This window comes from Lepidochelys kempii, chromosome 8 (assembly GCF_965140265.1).
Source record: "Lepidochelys kempii isolate rLepKem1 chromosome 8, rLepKem1.hap2, whole genome shotgun sequence".
Taxonomy (NCBI): Eukaryota; Metazoa; Chordata; order Testudines; family Cheloniidae; genus Lepidochelys; species Lepidochelys kempii.
This window is the reverse complement of record NC_133263.1, coordinates 98239268-98257785: the sequence shown is the minus strand read 5'-3', so window position 1 is coordinate 98257785 and position 18518 is coordinate 98239268. Positions and strand designations below refer to the sequence as shown.

The following is an 18518-nucleotide window of genomic DNA, read 5'->3' as shown; positions in this document are numbered from 1 at the left end:
AGCTGCAGTGGTCACTTAATAAAACAAAAGACTCTCTATGGAGCCTAATCAGCTCTGTCTTTAAACAGTGGAGAGGGGCAGGTCAAATAGTACTTGTGACTCAGGCAGACCATCAAGCAAAACACCTGTCCCCACCCTCTCTCTCAATGCCCTCAATCAGCACAGGGTAAGTACAGTTCTCCTGCCCTTTACTCACACAATAAGAACATCAACATTTCATTCCCCCACCCCCCACATTCAAGTGATTTGTTACCCAACCCCAGCCAAAATCTATCACTTGGGCAACTCAGCTGGATACCTGGGTAGATTTGTTGGATCATATTAAAGAAGTTCTGAATTAAAATCACAAATGAGTTTGATTCCCCATAGTTTAAATTCCAGGGTATTACTAATTAAGAGGTCTCTTGGTTTTTGGTACTGTTTCTCTCCCTCTCTGTGTGAAACTTGCAAGCTGCTAATTGTGTTAGTACATTCTAAGACAGAGTCTGTTCTCAAAGCAATTCACAGAGAGAGAGACTCAAAGCAATACTCTAACAACAGAAACAGCACCCAGAGACTCCCCACCCTTTTGTTGTATTAACCATTGTGATTAAAATAGAGATAGAGGATGTATGTGGATGGATGCTTGGTGTGGATAATAACTGAATGATCAGGGAGGTGCCAGCCTAAGAATCCAGTGTCCATCGGCTGAAGAAGGCGTCAAGTGGAAATAACCAGAGGACCCCCCGGAGGGCAGACTGGAATCCACCCAACAGCCTCAAGAATGGGAGAACCAAAGAACAAGATAACATCTTGGAGCCGTCAGGAATGTGCTATCTGCTGATTGATTCAGCAACAGCATGATGAAGCAATTCCCATAGACTGGCATAGGAAGAAATTCCTATAAAAATAGACTCTAAAAAGTGAGAACTTTGGGGTCTGATTCTGCAAACCAACTTCCAGGAGCATCAGATGAGCATCTGACAAGGCCCTGCTCCCTCCTCATGTCCAGGCCACCTGGCCAGTGGCTTGGCATGAGCAACTCTAAGGCTGGTAACTATGATAACAACCTTGCAGAACCTGTGTGCGTGTGTTTGTATGAATGAATGTGTGAATAAATATGAGATTGAATGGAATGTTATAGCTATAACTAACTGCTTACTATGATTCTTTCTGTATTCACAATAAATGTGGTATTTTGCCTTTTTCCCTTTAATAAGATCCTGCTGGTTTTTATTTTATTGGTACAACATATTAAGTGTGAATATAAATCCAGTCTGGTCCTGAAGCCTTTCCCCCCAACCCCCAGCTCATCACTAGCTGTCAGGGAGAGCTCATTACAAATCACAATTTGAAATTATTAGGTTGGCCAACATCACCGAAATGAATGCACTGACATTATCATAAAAAACAACAGCTGTATAAGGAAGCTAGTCTATGTTCATACTTCTCAAATCTATTATACTTTTTCAGATACACATATTTTATCATACACTGTATATGCTTTTAAAGTGTGTATTAATGTTTCAATTTCAATTCAGATTTCCAAACAATCACTAAATTGGCAACACTACATGTAACTAGTTCATAAAACTGGGGGAGGGGGAGGAGGGTTGGGGAAATTCAGGGAGGGGTGTACACTGCCCCCGGGGCGGGGGGAGGGGAGAGAGGGAAATCCCTGAACTGTGGTATATAACCTATCGCTTAAGTCAGCCTCTGTATCAGATGACCGGAGGATAGCTAATGTGATGACAACTTTTTTAAAAGGCTCCAGAGGTGGTTGTAGCAATTACAGACTGGTAAGCCTAACTTCAGTACCAGGGAAACTGGTTGAAACTACAGTGAAAAACAGAATTATCAGACACTTAGACGAACACAATATGTTGGGGAAGAGTCAATATGGCTTTTGTAAAGAGAAATTGTGCCTCACCAATCTATTAGCATGCTTTGAGGAAGACGACAAACAGGTGGACAAAGATATAGCTTACTTGGACTTTCAGAAAGTCTTTGACAAGGACCCTCACCACAGGCTCTTAAGCAAAGTAAGCAGTCAGAGAAAGACCATTCTGGCTTTAGGCAGGAAAGAAAACATAGCACTTCCCTTGAGGGTCACAACCACTGTTGCATCACTGGCTGTCACGGTATTAAATGTAGAACTGTACCTATAATGAAAGCCTTTCACACTCCCTGTATAAACTCCTGTTTCTGTTTGTCTCCTGAGGAGTTTGGTGGCAACTGACTTCTCTGGGAAACCTCAGCTCAATCCCTCCCCATTGGTGAGGGATTAACTACTCAAAAACTTAAAAATCCAGAGCTTAAAAACACAGACCCCAGGATCCCAGAGTCAATCCTCACAGAGACACGAACAAACAGACCTGGCTCACCTACTCTGTTGAGGACCCAAAAGCCCAGCCTCATGGAGAACAACAAACAGAACAGAAACACACCTCAGGGGGCTGTGGACCCCGGGTTGAGCACTGCTGCACAGATACAAAAATTTGGATCCACATCCTATCCACAAAGATGTAAACAATACAATCACATCCACATCCGCAGATGCAGATACTTAGCGATATAAAGCAGATATCCGGGTATTTTCAGAGTTCTAGAAACAAGCAGAGCCCAACAGATAACCAGGCTCCATGTTTCATTTTAAGAATCTGGATTGCAAAGGGACATTCACCTACATCTGATGTAGAAAAAGCTTTTTGACTCCCATCCTACATAAGTGTAAATGGATGTGCTAGACAGGAGCTTCCCAGAATCCTCTGCTTTCAACTTATTTGCCACCTCAAGAACAGTAATGTGCCCAAGCTGCAAACGGAACTACAGATGGTTTGGTCTCATCATTAGCATTCCATGAGGTTCAATTCTCGGGTTATATCATCCATGACAAAACTGCAAAGAGAGCAAGACCAGCAGTGGGTCTGATACACTGAGTATTAAATAAAGGGCAGAAGATAATCCTGAGATTTTTCTCTAGTACTGAAACTGACCTGTAGTTCCTTGAGAGAACAGTAATTGGTACATCCAGGCCCAAAAGTTGTTGTACCCTGAATCTTGAAACATGTAATACATGTAACATTTTTTTTCAAGCCAGTATCATATCCTGGATGAGGATGTACCTCTGATGCAGAAGTGATTGTTGGAGTTTATTTAATTTCAGAATGGGCTCTTCTGCATAGTAGACAAAGGTATAACAAGATTCCACGGCTGGGAAGTTGAAACTGGACAAACTCAAACTAGAACTGAAGTGCATATTTTTAAGAAACTGGGTGTTTTTCTAGTTCAAACAGGAATTAATTCAGTGAAGTCCTATGGCCTGTGTTGTGCAGGAGATCAGAGTAGATGATCACAATGGTCCTGTTTGGCCTTTTCTGAGTCTATACCATTGAATAAGAACTGTAACAGCTTTTCGGAAGAGGCCTAAAGCAGCATGTTGGATCTTGATCAGCATCACATGTAAAAAGAGGGATGCAAGAGAGTAAACAGGGCCCACAAGTTCCAGAAATCAACTGAACTGGTTTATGGCGGTTTCAGCACAAAAGACCAAAGAAGAATGCATTACGGAGACCAAACCTCTCTATCCTTAGAAGGAGCCTCATCAGAGCAGGGCTAAGCAGACCAGCAGGCCAATGAAGAGGGAAAAAGCTTATAATTCCTCTGCCCATGCTGCAGTGTTCTATGTACAGAGGACTTCGGTCTCAATTCCATACTTCTCATGAGAGAATAGAGATTCGCTAGAAATAAAAAACAACAGTAAAGAGTTGAAAACAAGCCAGTCCAATAAGAAACCCATTACAAAAACCACTCTCCTCCAACAACCAGGGCTTCACCATTGTTTTCTAAATCACACTAGCCTGATAACAAATTAGTGCAAACTGAGCATCAATTATATTATATCCCTCTAAAAACAAGTGCTTTATTGACTTAGTTGCGTCACATTGACCTAATCTTTTTATATGAACAAGCTGTGCCTTCCCATTTAGTCTTTTTTAATCAGAAGTTTCTGCCACTAGTACATGATCTGTTTGCTCTCAGCTGTTGCCAGAATCACACAAACAGGAGGCTAATGAGCAGGTTTGTATAAGTAATAAATACTAATCTGTGCTTCTGTAACAGCAGCTTTCCTCTGAGGATCTTCTGATCTATGCTAGCATATGTAAGTGCAGAAGCAGGCCAGCAAGTATTTTGGCCATTTTCTGTCAGTGTTATTAAAAGCCTCCATCGGAGACACAAATCAGTATAATTTTATAGCTAGACTCCAGAGAACGGTAAAACCAGATTTGTCCCTTCCCACCAATTCCCCTGCAACATTGGCTGACATTTCTGTAGTGCATTTTATCCAATGATCCCAAAGCTCAATAAATTTTACCTGCTGATTACAAAACTATATGTATAGGAAAGAATCATTTCACTCATCCAATTGAAATGCAGTCATTTTGGGGGTGAAAGAAAGTAGACTTTAAAAAAAGAGCAACTACAAAAGAGTTCAGGGCAATGTTACAAAGCACTGAGATCTGCCAAGTGGGTCAGCAGTCTGATCACTGAAGCCTCAATTAGTTGCCCCAATAACAGCTGACTCAATAATGAGCTAATCAGAAGGAGATGCTGGGGAGGTAAGGAATGAATTAGCCCCCAAGCTGACCAACAGGATAAAAGGTGGGAGGTGGTACTGAGGAGAAGGTTAGCTGCGCCTGAACTGAAGGAGCTCCCTAGAGAGAGGGAGACTCCCTTTCCTCCTAGGACCCTAGCCAAGAAATGTTGGAAGAAGTAGAGGTTAAAACCGTGATGTTGCACTATATGGGTGTTGGTGAATGGGTTTAGAATAAAATATAATCTCCACCCAAGAAGAAAGTGGGTCTGAACAGTTTCTAGGGCATCACAGGATGGGGACAGAGCATGGCCCTCTCACAGGCAGAAAGTGAAGAATACCATATCATACTGAAACTACAATGTGAATTTTTGGTTTGGAGAATGTAATTTCCCAGCTGGAATGTGGCCATGACATGGGACTAAAGTCCTGAAGAATGGAGCCATGGCACCTTTAATGACCACAAGTATTCAGGACCCTGGTTGTACATTACATCCAAAAGTTGTCATGAGCAAACACTGGCTAGACAGGTATTTGTAGAGAAGCCTATAAAGGTAGGAACCCTGTCCCTGGCAGGTGTCAGGCGATGCCAGTTTCATCCAGGGATAAGACCAAGCTGGCCGAGTTTCAGTCATATAAGATGGGAAGAATGATGATACATTGGGGAAGCAGTAGGAGGATCTGGTGACGATTACATCAACCTGGCTGACGGAAGGTATTTATTCAAACACTTGTGACTCGGGGGCTTGCCAGTTAGGTGCATTGCTAGATCCCCAGCTGTTACATGACCAAATAACTCAGCAGCAGTGCCCAGAAAGGCTTTTATTCGTCCACATCTGCACAGGAAGTTGTGACCTTTTCTTTCGGATGGCCACCATGATCCATGCCTCTGTCTCCTCCGGATTAGACAACTGCAATGTGCCACTCCTTATGGTGCTATACTGTAAATTCATTGAGAAACAGAAGCCAGTGCATAATGCATCACCCTGTGTATTAGGTAGAGTACCCCACCAGCACTTTGGAAGCTTCATCCACTTCCTTCAGGTTTCTGGGTGGAGTTAAAGGTGTTGTTTTGACTGCAAGCTCGAACGGGCTTGGAGCCGTCCACCTGAGAAACCGACCCTCTTCCTGTGAGACATTGCCACAGTTACAATCAACTGACGGATTAGAGCAGGAACTTTCTTGCTTAACAAGAAAGGGAGCAGTTGGCAGGGTGGTCCGCCATGACAGCCTCTCAACTTTCATATTCATTCCCATCCTTTCTTCCAAAACAGCTAAGATTTGTTGACCTCAAGGCACCTACTGTTGTATACTTTGATGACTTTTTTGTTAATTGTTAGGGTGGCTGAAGATTGGGAAAGATCAATATTCTACATAAAAAATGAAATAAAAATAAGACCTCAAGGCCCAGTTCTGCATGGTGAAGAATATGTCATAAATTGGACCCTACGATTGGGACAAACATTACTAGTGGAGAGAAGAGGGAAAATTGACTCTAAAATCTAAAAAGCAGCAACCAAACGATCTTCAGGTAATCTGAAGAAAGAAGCCACATAAATATTTTAATGACACTAGATCTGCCTTTCTGACATGTTCTTCTACCAGGAACAGAGCTTTTACCACTACACAGAAGCACCCAGACACCTTCCCAAGGTATTTATTTTTAAACTGCTAGGAAAGACCTGTCCGTTATAGCTCTGTCTCAGCTGCTGCGATAGATATCGTCCCATATGGTGCATCTAGTTCTGCTCTCAGTTACATCTGGTGCAAATGAGATGAAGGTGAATGGAGATAAACTGATTTTAGATGCCAAATGTGGCTAAATTAGCTATTTCAGTGGAATTGCAATAGTGTAACCCAGAACAGAATATGTCCCACACCATAAGTGATAAATCCACAAAATCTAAACCAAAGAATTATTGGGACAACAGGTAAGAATTTTGAAAAATAAATACTTTTACAGGCTGTGAAAACCCATTTTGAATCTCAGCATGCTAAAAAGCTAACAATGAGGAACTGTTGCGCCCGCCCCCCCCCAAGAAAAGGTCACGTAGTATTACACATTGCACTCCACAACTAGTGTCATTCCCTGAAGAGATGGAGTGTGTCTGTAATGAAGATCATTTGCAATGAAATTCAGCTTTCCCTGTTGTTCCACTACACTCTTGGGGATTATAACTCTGTGGTGCCTGTGCTGACAAGGGCTAAGGGGGTGGGGGCCTCCCTTTAACAATGCACGAAGATGAAAGATCAGTTTGAAAATGGTTTTGCAATTAAATACATTCATATTCAAGGTATGAGAACATAAAGTCAGTTCATGAAATGAATTCAACAGGGCCCTATGAAAACAGAATGGAAACGATATGCAATGAACGAGAATAAAAATGGATCGATAGACAAATATATAGGCTCCTTCACAATAGGGGTCTCAGTGTCATTTTTGAAGCATTTTACTATCCCCCTTCACAAAAATGGCTCTTTCCTATTTTAAACACAAAGTAAACATACCCACATGGGCACAGGGACATTTTGCACATGATTTCAGTGAAAATACTGCTGCTCTTCTTAACATTTTGTGACATCCTCCCATGCAACAAAAACACAACACTACAGCACTGTGAATAAGGCAGATATCATCCCAAACCACTAGAAAGCTCACTGACTTCAGAGTTTGCCAAAACCACATTTTACACAGTATCACCAACAGGGCAACCTACAAAGCCCAGTACCTTTGGTATCAAGGAGTGGGGTCAGTGCCCAAATAGGGTAGGTACATCACACCCACTGAAATGAATCCTTGACACATACCAAGCATAACAGTACTTTCCTTTGGTGGCTCCTGCTGTGACAGGCAGGGTGGACAGGGTGAGAAGAGCAGGAAAGAGATGCACAACACAGATTTATTTTATATGGAGGCGGGGCCCGAGGCTGGCTGAAGCAATAAATGGAGAAAGGGCAGCTGCTGCAACCTGGTGGCCCAGCTGCTTTTCTGTATGTCTCAGGCCCATCCCAGCTCTCTGAGCAAATGCAAAAAGACTTATAAGGCAGCCATTTTGTTTTCTTTTAACTCTTTCACACCAGTGACTAGAGTCCAGAATGTCTCCAACCCAACAAATCACTGATATTACAGGGTACTTGTAAATAGAAGCAGTTTAGGATGAAAGAAAGTGACATAGCAAAGAGCCAAAACAAGAACTGGCCCTATATACAACTGTGTTCACTGTATACATCAGCAGCTTGAAGTAAGGAAGGAGCAGTGACAAACTCTGCTGATGGCACAACACTAAGCAAAGCAACCTGCGGCAGCAGCGGTGGGAGTTGGCAATAAAATACAAAAGGACTTGGGAAGCAAAGAACTCAGGCAGATGCAAGTTAAAAGTATAAAAATTGTGGGAATAAAGAGAGGCCCAAAAAATTTAAAAAGTGATCATATGCCCTCATTGCTTATAACCAGGGTTGTGTGTATAATGCAATTTTGCAACTGTCAGCATGGCTACAGTGTGTGTGTGTGTGTGTGTGTGTGTGTGTGTGTGTGTGTGTGTGTGTGTGTGTGTGTATTTTGGCTGCTGAATAAATGTATTTCAGAAGCAAAGCACTCCTTTAAAAAAAAGTAACTCTCTAGTCTTCAAGGTCACAAAGAAAACCTTTCAAATGTCCACTGAGATCTTGTCTACTCTGGGAATTGGCCCCAAATCCAACAATCAATTAATGGCCAGTCACTGTACCACTATAAACTCCGAATACAGGCAAGGAAAAAACAGATTTACACTGATCCTCTTTACACAAGGGGACATTCAATAAGCTTAAAAAGTGCAAAATTCAAACTGAGAAAAGGAAATTAATTACATATTGTGTGAAAAGATACTATGGCAATGAATTCACAGTTAAGGTGTTTAAGGCCAAGATCTCAACAAAGGGATTGGACATTTATAGGGGTATCAAGAATATCCAGACTTACCATAATTAAGTCTAACAATTTTTTGTAGAAGGAATATTAAACCCCATGCTTCAGGGCTTAACCCAATTTCAATCTATTATTTGAGACCAGGATGAAACCTATTATGAGTGGCAAGTTACCTTACATCTCCCTACTGCGGAGTTTCTTAATTTCCTCTGAAGCCACTGGTGCTAGCCAATGTCAGAGACCAAACACTGGAGTAGATGGACCTTGGGTCTGATCCAGTATGACAAGTCTTACCTTCCTATGAGTTTACCCTAGTTTCAAACAGGGTTGAGCTCCACTGAAGCTGTGGCTTTCCTTGTCTACACTTGGGTTTACACTGGGACGGCTATATCAATGGCACTTGGTGAATTTGGGCTTGGATCCTAAAACCTGGCCTTATCGAAGGGCTTGTCTACGCCGGGACTTTACAGTGCTGCAACTTTCTTGCTCAAGAGTGTGAAAAAACACCCTCCTGAGCACAGCAAGTTTCAGTGCGGTAAAGAGCCAGTGTAAAAACAGTGCCCCAGGGCTGGGAGCTTCGCCTCTCGTTGAGGTGGTTTTTTTTAAAGCGTTGGGAGAGCTTTCTCCCAGTGCTGCGCCCATGGCCAGTGTAGACTAGCCCTAAGTTACTGAGTAAGGACTATTCACATAGGACGATAGAAAATTAAAATTAATTAAAGGTTTCTCCATTGCTTGTGTGATTATCACTGAAAGGGCTGATGGAAGAAGTGTGCCTCAGGAAAGGATATGTATGTGGATGGAGATCATTAAAGGAGGAAGCAGCATGGAAGGAGGCATAAAGTGGAAAAAGGAGAAAAAACAGTTGTCAGATGGAAGACATCAAAGGAACTGAGGCAGTGGAAAGAAATGAGTAGAGATAAAGAAAGATGTTCAGAAATGTGAAAGTGAGGACAAGGAGCATGAACTGGGAAAAGGGAAACAGAATGAACAGTTCCTTGTTCGGGTTTTATAATCTGACATGCTAATGACACAGACCAGGGGAGATTGCTTTCAAACTATGACGTACAGTCTGATAACTTTTTTTTTCCAGTATGTTCCTTGTAAGAAACTACACCAGAACCTGTACTCATTGATAAGAACAACTGTGAGAACCGGGTTGCATGTTACAGAACATACTGTTTGGTAAACAAGAGTAAACATTTCATTCACCATAGGCTTGTCTATATGGTGCTTTAGTCCACACCAGAGGGATGTAAATTTTAGTCCGTACTAGCTTGTTGTGCACGGCCTAGCTTGTGTAGACCCTGCTGACATGCACAGAAAGTTCTCTACTGGCTTTAATGTAGTCCTGCTTCAAATAGTATTATATTAACCAGCACTAGGGAACTTTTAGCGAACGCCAGCAGGGTCAACATGGATAAGATAGTTCAACTAGCTTGTCATGCACTAAAATTCACACCCTCTTGGTGTGGACTAAAGCACCATATAGACAACCCCAAGATGTTGCTGATATGGAAGCTGCAGAAAGTACTATAACCACTGATCAATACCATGCCATTTACCTGTCTCGGGGTGGAGATGGGGGGAAGAAATGGAAATCTTTCCTTCTTCCAACACCAGCAACTTACTGTGTATGTCCTAAAAGGTTATTTTATTTTTCCCACCTCCTCCAATCCAAAGGAATATTATTTATCTGTCTAGCGCTCAAAGTGTAGTGGCAGTTCTAATGGAAGATGAAGGATGCAAAGAAAAAAACAAAAACAAAGCAAAAAGCTGTAAAAGTATTCAACTTACCTTGCTTGTAGGGAAGCAAGGGCCTCAGGAAACTTGTTGCTTAGAAATAAATCCACAGCAGTCATACATTCATCCAGGGCTAGATGCAGATCTGATGCAGATCTGTCAAAAAATAATTAAAGAATGACAAAACCTACTATTTCCAATCCTCTTTTATTGAGCTTCTCATTTCTTGTAATGATAGCATTTATGATAAATCCACTAATACACCACATAACTAATTCCCCAGCTTTGTAGTAAATGTGCTGTCAGGAAATAAGAAAGTCTGTGTCACTTTAGATATTCCTTTATCTGTCCCTCATTCCCTCACTCTCTCTCACACAGCCTCCACCCATCACCTTCTGTCAGTTTCTACTGTAAGATGTTAAATCCCTTTGCATTAGGTTTTTAAGACAGAGAGTGCCCTCTTGTCTTGGTGCCATATCATCATATACAGACACAATGTCACCACCTAAAGATGCACCATTCTCAGATTATGACATTTTCAGATTCAAATTAAATCCAAGGCTCAGTAAACTGCCCTGCAGATTCTAGGCTCACTGATCAGAATTGAGATCAGCCCATAAATCGTAGGACTGGTGGTAACCCTTCATTCAGTGCCATTCCTGAACTAGTTAGAAAAAGCTACAAAGACGAAGTGGTCCCGGCCCCAGAGGCGGAGAATAAGCAGTGCTCTTTGCCCCCTTTCACCCTGGAACAAAGGACTAAATGGACTTGAGATAGGATCCAAGCTGCACAGTTCAGGTGGTGGTCAAATGTGGGGTTTTGGTTTGGTCCATTATAGAAATAAGGACCAGCTGCGAAGTCTGGATCCTGACCTAAACTCTTCCAAAGTTTGGTGATGGTTGTGTAACCCGCACACCTCCTGGGAGTGGTGTTCTGTCCTATCTAGTGGCACTGAGACCACGAGAGAGAGCGAGATTAAGGAGTCTGCTCTACAGCCTTAGGTAAGATCCATATGTCTTTCAGCTCATACAGTAGAGTCTCATGCACTAAGCTCCAGAGGCCCCAGGTTCGATCCCACCCGCCAACGACCTGGGTCTGTCATACTTACAAGTGGGGGTGCTTGTCCAGGATTTCAAGTGGGAAGTCTCTAAAGCATGGGATACGCTTCCTCAGCTAGGGGAAGTACGTAACCCACACACCCCCTGGGTGTGGTGTTCTGTCCCATCTAGTGGCATGGAGACCACTTAGCCCTGGTCTACACTAGGACTTTAGGTCGAATTTAGCAGCGTTAAATCGATTTAAACCTGCACCCGTCCACACAGTGAAGCCCTTTAATTCGACTTAAAGGGCTCTTAAAATCGATTTCCTTACTCCACCCCTGACAAGTGGATTAGCGCTTAAATCGACGTTCCCAGCTCGAATTTGGGGTACTGTGGACACAATTCAATGTTATTGGCCTCCGGGAGCTATCCCAGAGTGCTCCATTCTGACCGCTCTGGACAGCACTCTCAACTCAGATGCACTGGCCAGGTAGACAGGAAAAGAACCGCGAACTTTTGAATCTCATTTCCTGTTTGGCCAGCGTGGCAAGCTGCAGGTGACCATGCAGAGCTCATCAGCACAGGTGACCATGATGGAGTCCCAGAATCGCAAAAGAGCTCCAGCATGGACCGAACGGGAGGTACGGGATCTGATCGCTGTTTGGGGAGAGGAATCCGTGCTATCAGAACTCCGTTCCAGTTTTCGAAATGCCAAAACCTTTGTGAAAATCTCCCAGGGCATGAAGGACAGAGGCCATAACAGGGACCCGAAGCAGTGCCGCGTGAAACTGAAGGAGCTGAGGCAAGCCTACCAGAAAACCAGAGAGGCGAACAGCCGCTCTGGGTCAGAGCCCCAAACATGCCGCTTCTATGATGAGCTGCATGCCATTTTAGGGGGTTCAGCCACCACTACCCCAGCCATGTTGTTTGACTCCTTCAATGGAGATGGAGGCAATACGGAAGCAGGTTTTGGGGACGAAGAAGAGGAGGAGGAGGAGGAGGTTGTAGATGGCTCACAGCAAGCAAGCGGAGAAACCGGTTTTCCCGACAGCCAGGAACTGTTTCTCACCCTAGACCTGGAGCCAGTACCCCCCGAACCCACCCAAGGCTGCCTCCTGGACCCAGCAGGCGGAGAAGGGACCTCTGGTGAGTGTACCTTTTAAAATGCTATACATGGTTTAAAAGCAAGCATGTGAAAGGATTACTTTGCCCTGGCATTTGCGGTTCTCCTAGATGTAGTCCTAAAGCCTTTGCAAAAGGTTTCTGGGGAGGGCAGCCTTATTTCGTCCTTCATGGTAGGACACTTTTATCACTCCAGGCCAGTAACACATACTCGGGAATCACTGTAGAACAAAGCATTGCAGTGTATGTTTGCTGGCATTCAACCAAAATCCGTTCTTTCTCTCTCTGTGTTATCCTCAGGAGAGTGAGATATAATTCATGGTCACCTGGTTGAAATAGGGTGCTTTTCTTCAGGGACACATTCCTGCTGGGCTGTTTGCCTGTGGCTGAACAGAAATGTTCCCCGCTGTTAGCCACGGGGAGGGGGGAGGGTTGAGGGGGTAGTCACGCGGTGGGAGGAGGCAAAATGCGACCTTGTAACGAAAGCACATGTGCTATGTATGTAATGTTAACAGCAAAGTTTACCCTGAAAGAGTGTAGCCACTGTTTTATAAAATGTGTGTTTTTAAATACCGCTGTCCCTTTTTTTTTCTCCACCAGCTGGATGTGTTTCAATGATCACAGGATCTTCTCCTTCCCAGAGGCTAGTGAAGCTTAGAAAGAAAAAAAAACGCACTCAAGATGAAATGTTCTCCGAGCTAATGCTGTCCTCCCACACTGACAGAGCACAGACGAATGCGTGGAGGCAAATAATGTCAGAGTGCAGGAAAGCACAAAATGACCGGGAGGAGAGGTGGAGAGCTGAAGAGAGTAAGTGGCGGGCAGAAGACAGGGCTGAAGCTCAAATGTCGCGGCAGCGTGATGAGAGAAGGCAGGATTCAATGCTGAGGCTGCTGCAGGACCAAACCAGAATGCTCCAGTGTATGGTTGAGCTGCAGCAAAGGCAGCTGGAGCACAGACTGCCACTGCTGCCCCTCTGTAACCAACCGCCCTCCTCCCCAAGTTCCATAGCCTCCACACCCAGACGCCCAAGAACGCAGTGGGGGGGCCTCCGGCCAACCAGTGACTCCACAACAGAGGATTGCCCAAAAAAAAGAAGGCTGTCATTCAATAAATTTTAAAGTTGTAAACTTTTAAAGTGCTGTGTGGCATTTTCCTTCCCTCCTCCACCACCCCTCCTGGGATACCTTGGTAGTCATCCCCCTATTTGTGTGATGAATGAATAACGAATGCATGACTGTGAAGCAGCAATGACTTTATTGCCTCTGCAAGCGGTGATTAAAGGGAGGAGGGGAGGGTGGTTAGCTTACAGGGAAGTAGAGTGAACCAAGGGGCGGGGGGTTTCATCAGGGAGAAACAAACAGAACTTTCACACTGTAGCCTGGCCAGTCATGAAACTGGTTTTCAAAGCTTCTCTGATGCGTGCCGCGCCCTCCTGAGCTCTTCTAACCGCCCTGGTGTCTGGCTGCGCGTAACCAGCAGCCAGGCGATTTGCCTCAATCTCCCACCCCGCCATAAACGTCTCCCCCTTACTCTCACAGATATTGTGGAGCACACAGCAAGCAGTAATAACAGTGGGAATATTGGTTTCGCTGAGGTCTAAGCGAGTCAGTAAACTGCGCCAGCGCGCCTTTAAACGTCCAAATGCACATTCTACCACCATTCTGCACTTGCTCAGCCTGTAGTTGAACAGCTCCTGACCACTGTCCAGGCTGCCTGTGTACGGCTTCATGAGCCATGGCATTAAGGGGTAGGCTGGGTCCCCAAGGATACATATAGGCATTTCAACATCCCCAACAGTTATTTTCTGGTCTGGGAAGAAAGTCCCTTCCTGCAGCTTTTGAAACAGACCAGAGTTCCTGAAGATGCGAGCGTCATGCACCTTTCCCGGCCATCCCACGTTGATGTTGGTGAAATGTCCCTTGTGATCCACCAGAGCTTGCAGCACTATCGAAAAGTACCCCTTGCGGTTTATGTACTCGCTGGCTTGGTGCTCTGGTGCCAAGATAGGGATATGGGTTCCGTCTATAGCCCCACCACAGTTAGGGAATCCCATTGCAGCAAAGCCATCCACTATGACCTGCACATTTCCTAGGGTCACTACCCTTGATATCAGCAGATCTTTGATTGCATGAGCTACTTGCATCACAGCAGCCCCCACAGTAGATTTGCCCACTCCAAATTGATTCCCAACTGACCGGTAGCTGTCTGGCGTTGCAAGCTTCCACAGGGCTATCGCCACTCGCTTCTCAACTGTGAGGGCTGCTCTCATCCTGGTATTCATGCGCTTCAGGGCAGGGGAAAGCAAGTCACAAAGTTCCATGAAAGTGCCCTTACGCATGCGAAAGTTTCGCAGCCACTGGGAATCGTCCCAGACCTGCAACACTATGCGGTCCCACCAGTCTGTGCTTGTTTCCCGAGCCCAGAATTGGCGTTCCACATCATGAACCTGCCCCATTAGCACCATGATGCATGCATTGGCAGGGGCCATGCTTTCAGAGAAATCTGTGTCCATGTCCTGATCACTCACGGGACCGCGCTGACGTCGCCTCCTCGCCCGGTATCGCGTTGCCATGTTCTGGTGCTGCATATATTGCTGGATAATGCGTGTGGTGTTTAATGTGCTCCTAATTGCCAAAATGAGCTCAGCGGCCTCCATGCTTGCCTTGGTATGGCGTCCGCACAGAAAGAAGGCGCGGAATGATTGTCTGCCGTTGCTCTGATGGAGGGAGGGGCGACTGACGACACGGCTTACAGGGTTGGCTTCAGGGAGCTAAAATCAACAAAGGGTGTGCCTGTACATCAAGGAGTATTTCAGGCAGGACTGCACGGAGGGTTCCAATAAGAAATGGTGCACCAAAGTTATCGTTCTTATTGGAACAAGGAGGTTAGCCTGGCCTCTGATTGATACATGGCTAGATTAACCTCGCTGCGCCTTCTCTGTGACTGACTGCAGTGTGATCTAGACAGGGGAGGAGGAAAATGAGTCCAAAACAAATCTGGTCTATGTCTTGTTCTGACCCACTCCATCGATCCTTTACATCTTTGGCTGGCAGCAGACAAAAAAGGCGCGAAATGATTGTCTGCCCTTGCTTTCACGGGGGGAGGGAGGGTGGGAACGGGGTCCTGACGACATGTACCCAGAACCACCTGCGACAATGTTTTTTGCCGCATCAGGCATTGGGATATCAACCCAGAATTCCAATGGGCAGCGGAGACTGCGGGAACTGTGGGATAGCTACCCTAACGCTCCAGAAGTCGACGCTTGCCTCGGTACTGTGGAAGCGCTCCGCCGAGTTAATGCACTTAATGCACTTTAGAGCATTTTCTGTGGGGACACACACACTCGAATATATAAAACCGATTTCAAAAAAACCGACTTCTATAAATTCGACCTAATTTCGTAGTGTATACATACCCTTAGAGTTAGAGAAAGAGATTAATGAGTCTGTTCTACAGCCTTCACTAAGAGCCATATGGCTTTTAGCTCATGCACTAAGCTCCAGAGGCCCCAGGTTCAATGCCACCCGACAACGACCAGGGTCTGTCGGTGTTACAGTTGCATCCAGGGTTTTGGTTCAGGTCCATCTCTAAGATAGCCAAAATTAATAAGGGCAGATCAAAAAACTGATCAGACCCGTCCTTTCCCCTACCTACCCTGTAATATGAGAACAAGGGCTCTCAATGAAATTAAGGAAAATATTTCTTCATACAGCTTGCTCTCAGTCTACAGAATTCATTTTTGCAGTGGGATCAGAGTGTCAAAAACTGTGCCTGGATTATTTTATAATAAAAACGTTAGTAATTAAGCATGCTAAAATATGGGAAATAAATCTCATGCTTCCTGGTGTAAGCTGATCATTATAGTGGTCAGAAAGGAATCATCCCTTCAACATGCAGCATAATTGGCTAGTTGCATCAGGGTCCTCCCCCTCATCTTCTGAAGTCACTACTTGAGACAAAATACTGGATTTGAGGGAATAATGGTCTCCTACAACGTGGAAATGCCTCCATACATTGTTGCTGGAATGGCCTCCTGGCAGTACTGTTTAACCCACATTGTGTTCAACCATTGACCACACAGTATGAGAAAGAAATAAGTTACTACAGCTATGTGCATTCAAATCAATTAAAACGTCAGCCCCAAAGGGCTAGTTTGAGCAAAAAGCAGCTGCAAAATGCAGGTGAAAAACCAAATGCAGCATACCGTAATCAGAGGATTACTTCAGTGCCTTACCCTGACTGCATCTGTTTTCTTTAGGAGACTTGGATATTATGGCCTGATGCGTCAGGCCAATCTTTGATGAGTGCTTCTTAGATGGTCTCAGGATGACTGGTAATGGGATAATAGACCAGCTGAAAAGTTCTGGCCAAAGTTCAGCACAAGATATAAAATTGTTGTACATGAAATGGCAGAAAGAAGAATAGACTTTGCACTGGCAAGGTTAATGTACCCTGGGAAATGTCAAAACAGTTGAAATATGGGTATTTTGCACCTTTTAAAGAAAGACTAAATTTCACTAGTACATGGAGCACAAGCTAGTTTGGGTAATTTTTACGAAGTCACAAGGACTCATTTTCTCCTCCATCTCTCCCTAACTTTGGCTGCTCTAACTAACAAACTATCTTTTGACTTGGAATCTGTTGCTTTCTTTTAAAAAAAAAGTTGCAAACATATAACTAACTATCAAACTGAAAAAGAAATAGACCTTGAATACAGGAAGTGTGCTAACAATATCGCCCTAATGAGAAAAAGATCAGAGCTCAAAATAAGGCAATCGGAGGTTAGTAATTACACTGAGGACTTCGCAAAACATTTTCTTTAAAAAGCCGAACACTTTATTGAAGAAAAACAGCAAGATTTTTTCCATGCTCAAGAACCAGGTGTAGAAATTTGAGAGAAACACATTTTGTGACAGTGTCTCATAGTGCCTGTATCATCACACTTTTCAGTTGTGCTACCTATTGCTCTGCTCCTGGAAGGATCTCAGACACTGACTAGCCCCAAGCCCCAGCATCCCTGTGAGCCATTATGTGTCTAAGACAATATCATGTACGAATAAACTATACAACTTAGACCCCCACTCTGAGCCTGCTATATTTACTATTTTAAAACTGTCATCTGTAGGCTGAGTGTATTACAGTTATTTACCCTTTGTTAACCTAGGCCCTTCAGTCTAACAGCATATTTAACATTGATCTGAAACATGCTCTCATCTAATTAAAAGTCTTTAGATGCTATTACTAATATTTTAATTTTTTTAAATTTTCTTTACCTCTGTGCAGAAAGTTGATTTTTGTTTTATTTTTTAAGTACAAGTACACTTCCTTGTGAGATTCCTTTTTACAAGAGAAAACTGCTGGAAGTTTAACACTGTAGAAGTTCAAAGTATGCATAAAATATCTGAACCCCTTGGAATCCTTTCTAAAAGGAGAATGCTTAACACAATCCCACTCTCCTCCCAGCAGCCACAGTAATGCAAGTTACACACCTACCTTCCCAGTGTTCTAATGAAACTAGGGCATTTGATGCACTCAGTGAGTAAAGAAAGCAGAATGCAAGAAAGTCAGGTGAATGCCATATAATCATAAATGACACAGATCCTACTCTGTTAATATAGTAGTTCAAAGAAGAAATACTTTAGAGAATGTTAAACATTTTTGCAAACTGATTAGTCATGCTTCAGTGGATTGCACTGTTTTTCTACTGCCTTCTCTCAGGTATAAAATCAGCACTGCTTCAAACCCAAATGTAAGTAACTGTATATCTGTACTTACCCTTCTAATAAATCTCCGTTGTCTTGCGACATGGTCATTTGCACTGTATAGTGAGTGTGGAAATCAGCAGCGTGAATTACCAAAAGACATCTAGCAGCAGCAGGCACTCAACACCACTTAACCAGCTCAGAATGACAGTCACACTAAGCGCAAGGCAGGGCATAGTCTGCCTGCCTGCAGAGCATGACATATTCACTGATTGGCCATTATGATACAATAAAGGGAGTTTCTGTAGTTCAGTTGCAATATCCTATGCATGAGTGACTTGGGAATCACGCCCTCTGCAGGGCTAGGCATTGCTCAGAGACTCCAGCCAGTAGGGGCAGAAGCAACTAAACAGGGATTTCTGCATTTGGGGGGG

The 18518-nt window shown here is 44.0% G+C and overlaps 1 protein-coding gene across 1 annotated transcript in view; it reads right to left on the bottom strand.

Moving 5' to 3' along the window:
* Positions 1-18251, bottom strand: part of TTC39A (tetratricopeptide repeat domain 39A) — a 67597-nt gene extending 49346 nt beyond the window's left edge. The window contains exons 1-2 of the mRNA XM_073357750.1: positions 18158-18251; positions 10272-10373 (exon numbers count right to left, since the gene is read on the bottom strand). Coding sequence (XP_073213851.1) covers positions 10272-10373; positions 18158-18195 — 140 coding nt within the window. The 5' untranslated portion in view covers positions 18196-18251. The remainder of the gene's footprint in view (positions 1-10271; positions 10374-18157) is intronic.
* Between the last annotated feature and the right edge of the window lie 267 nt (positions 18252-18518).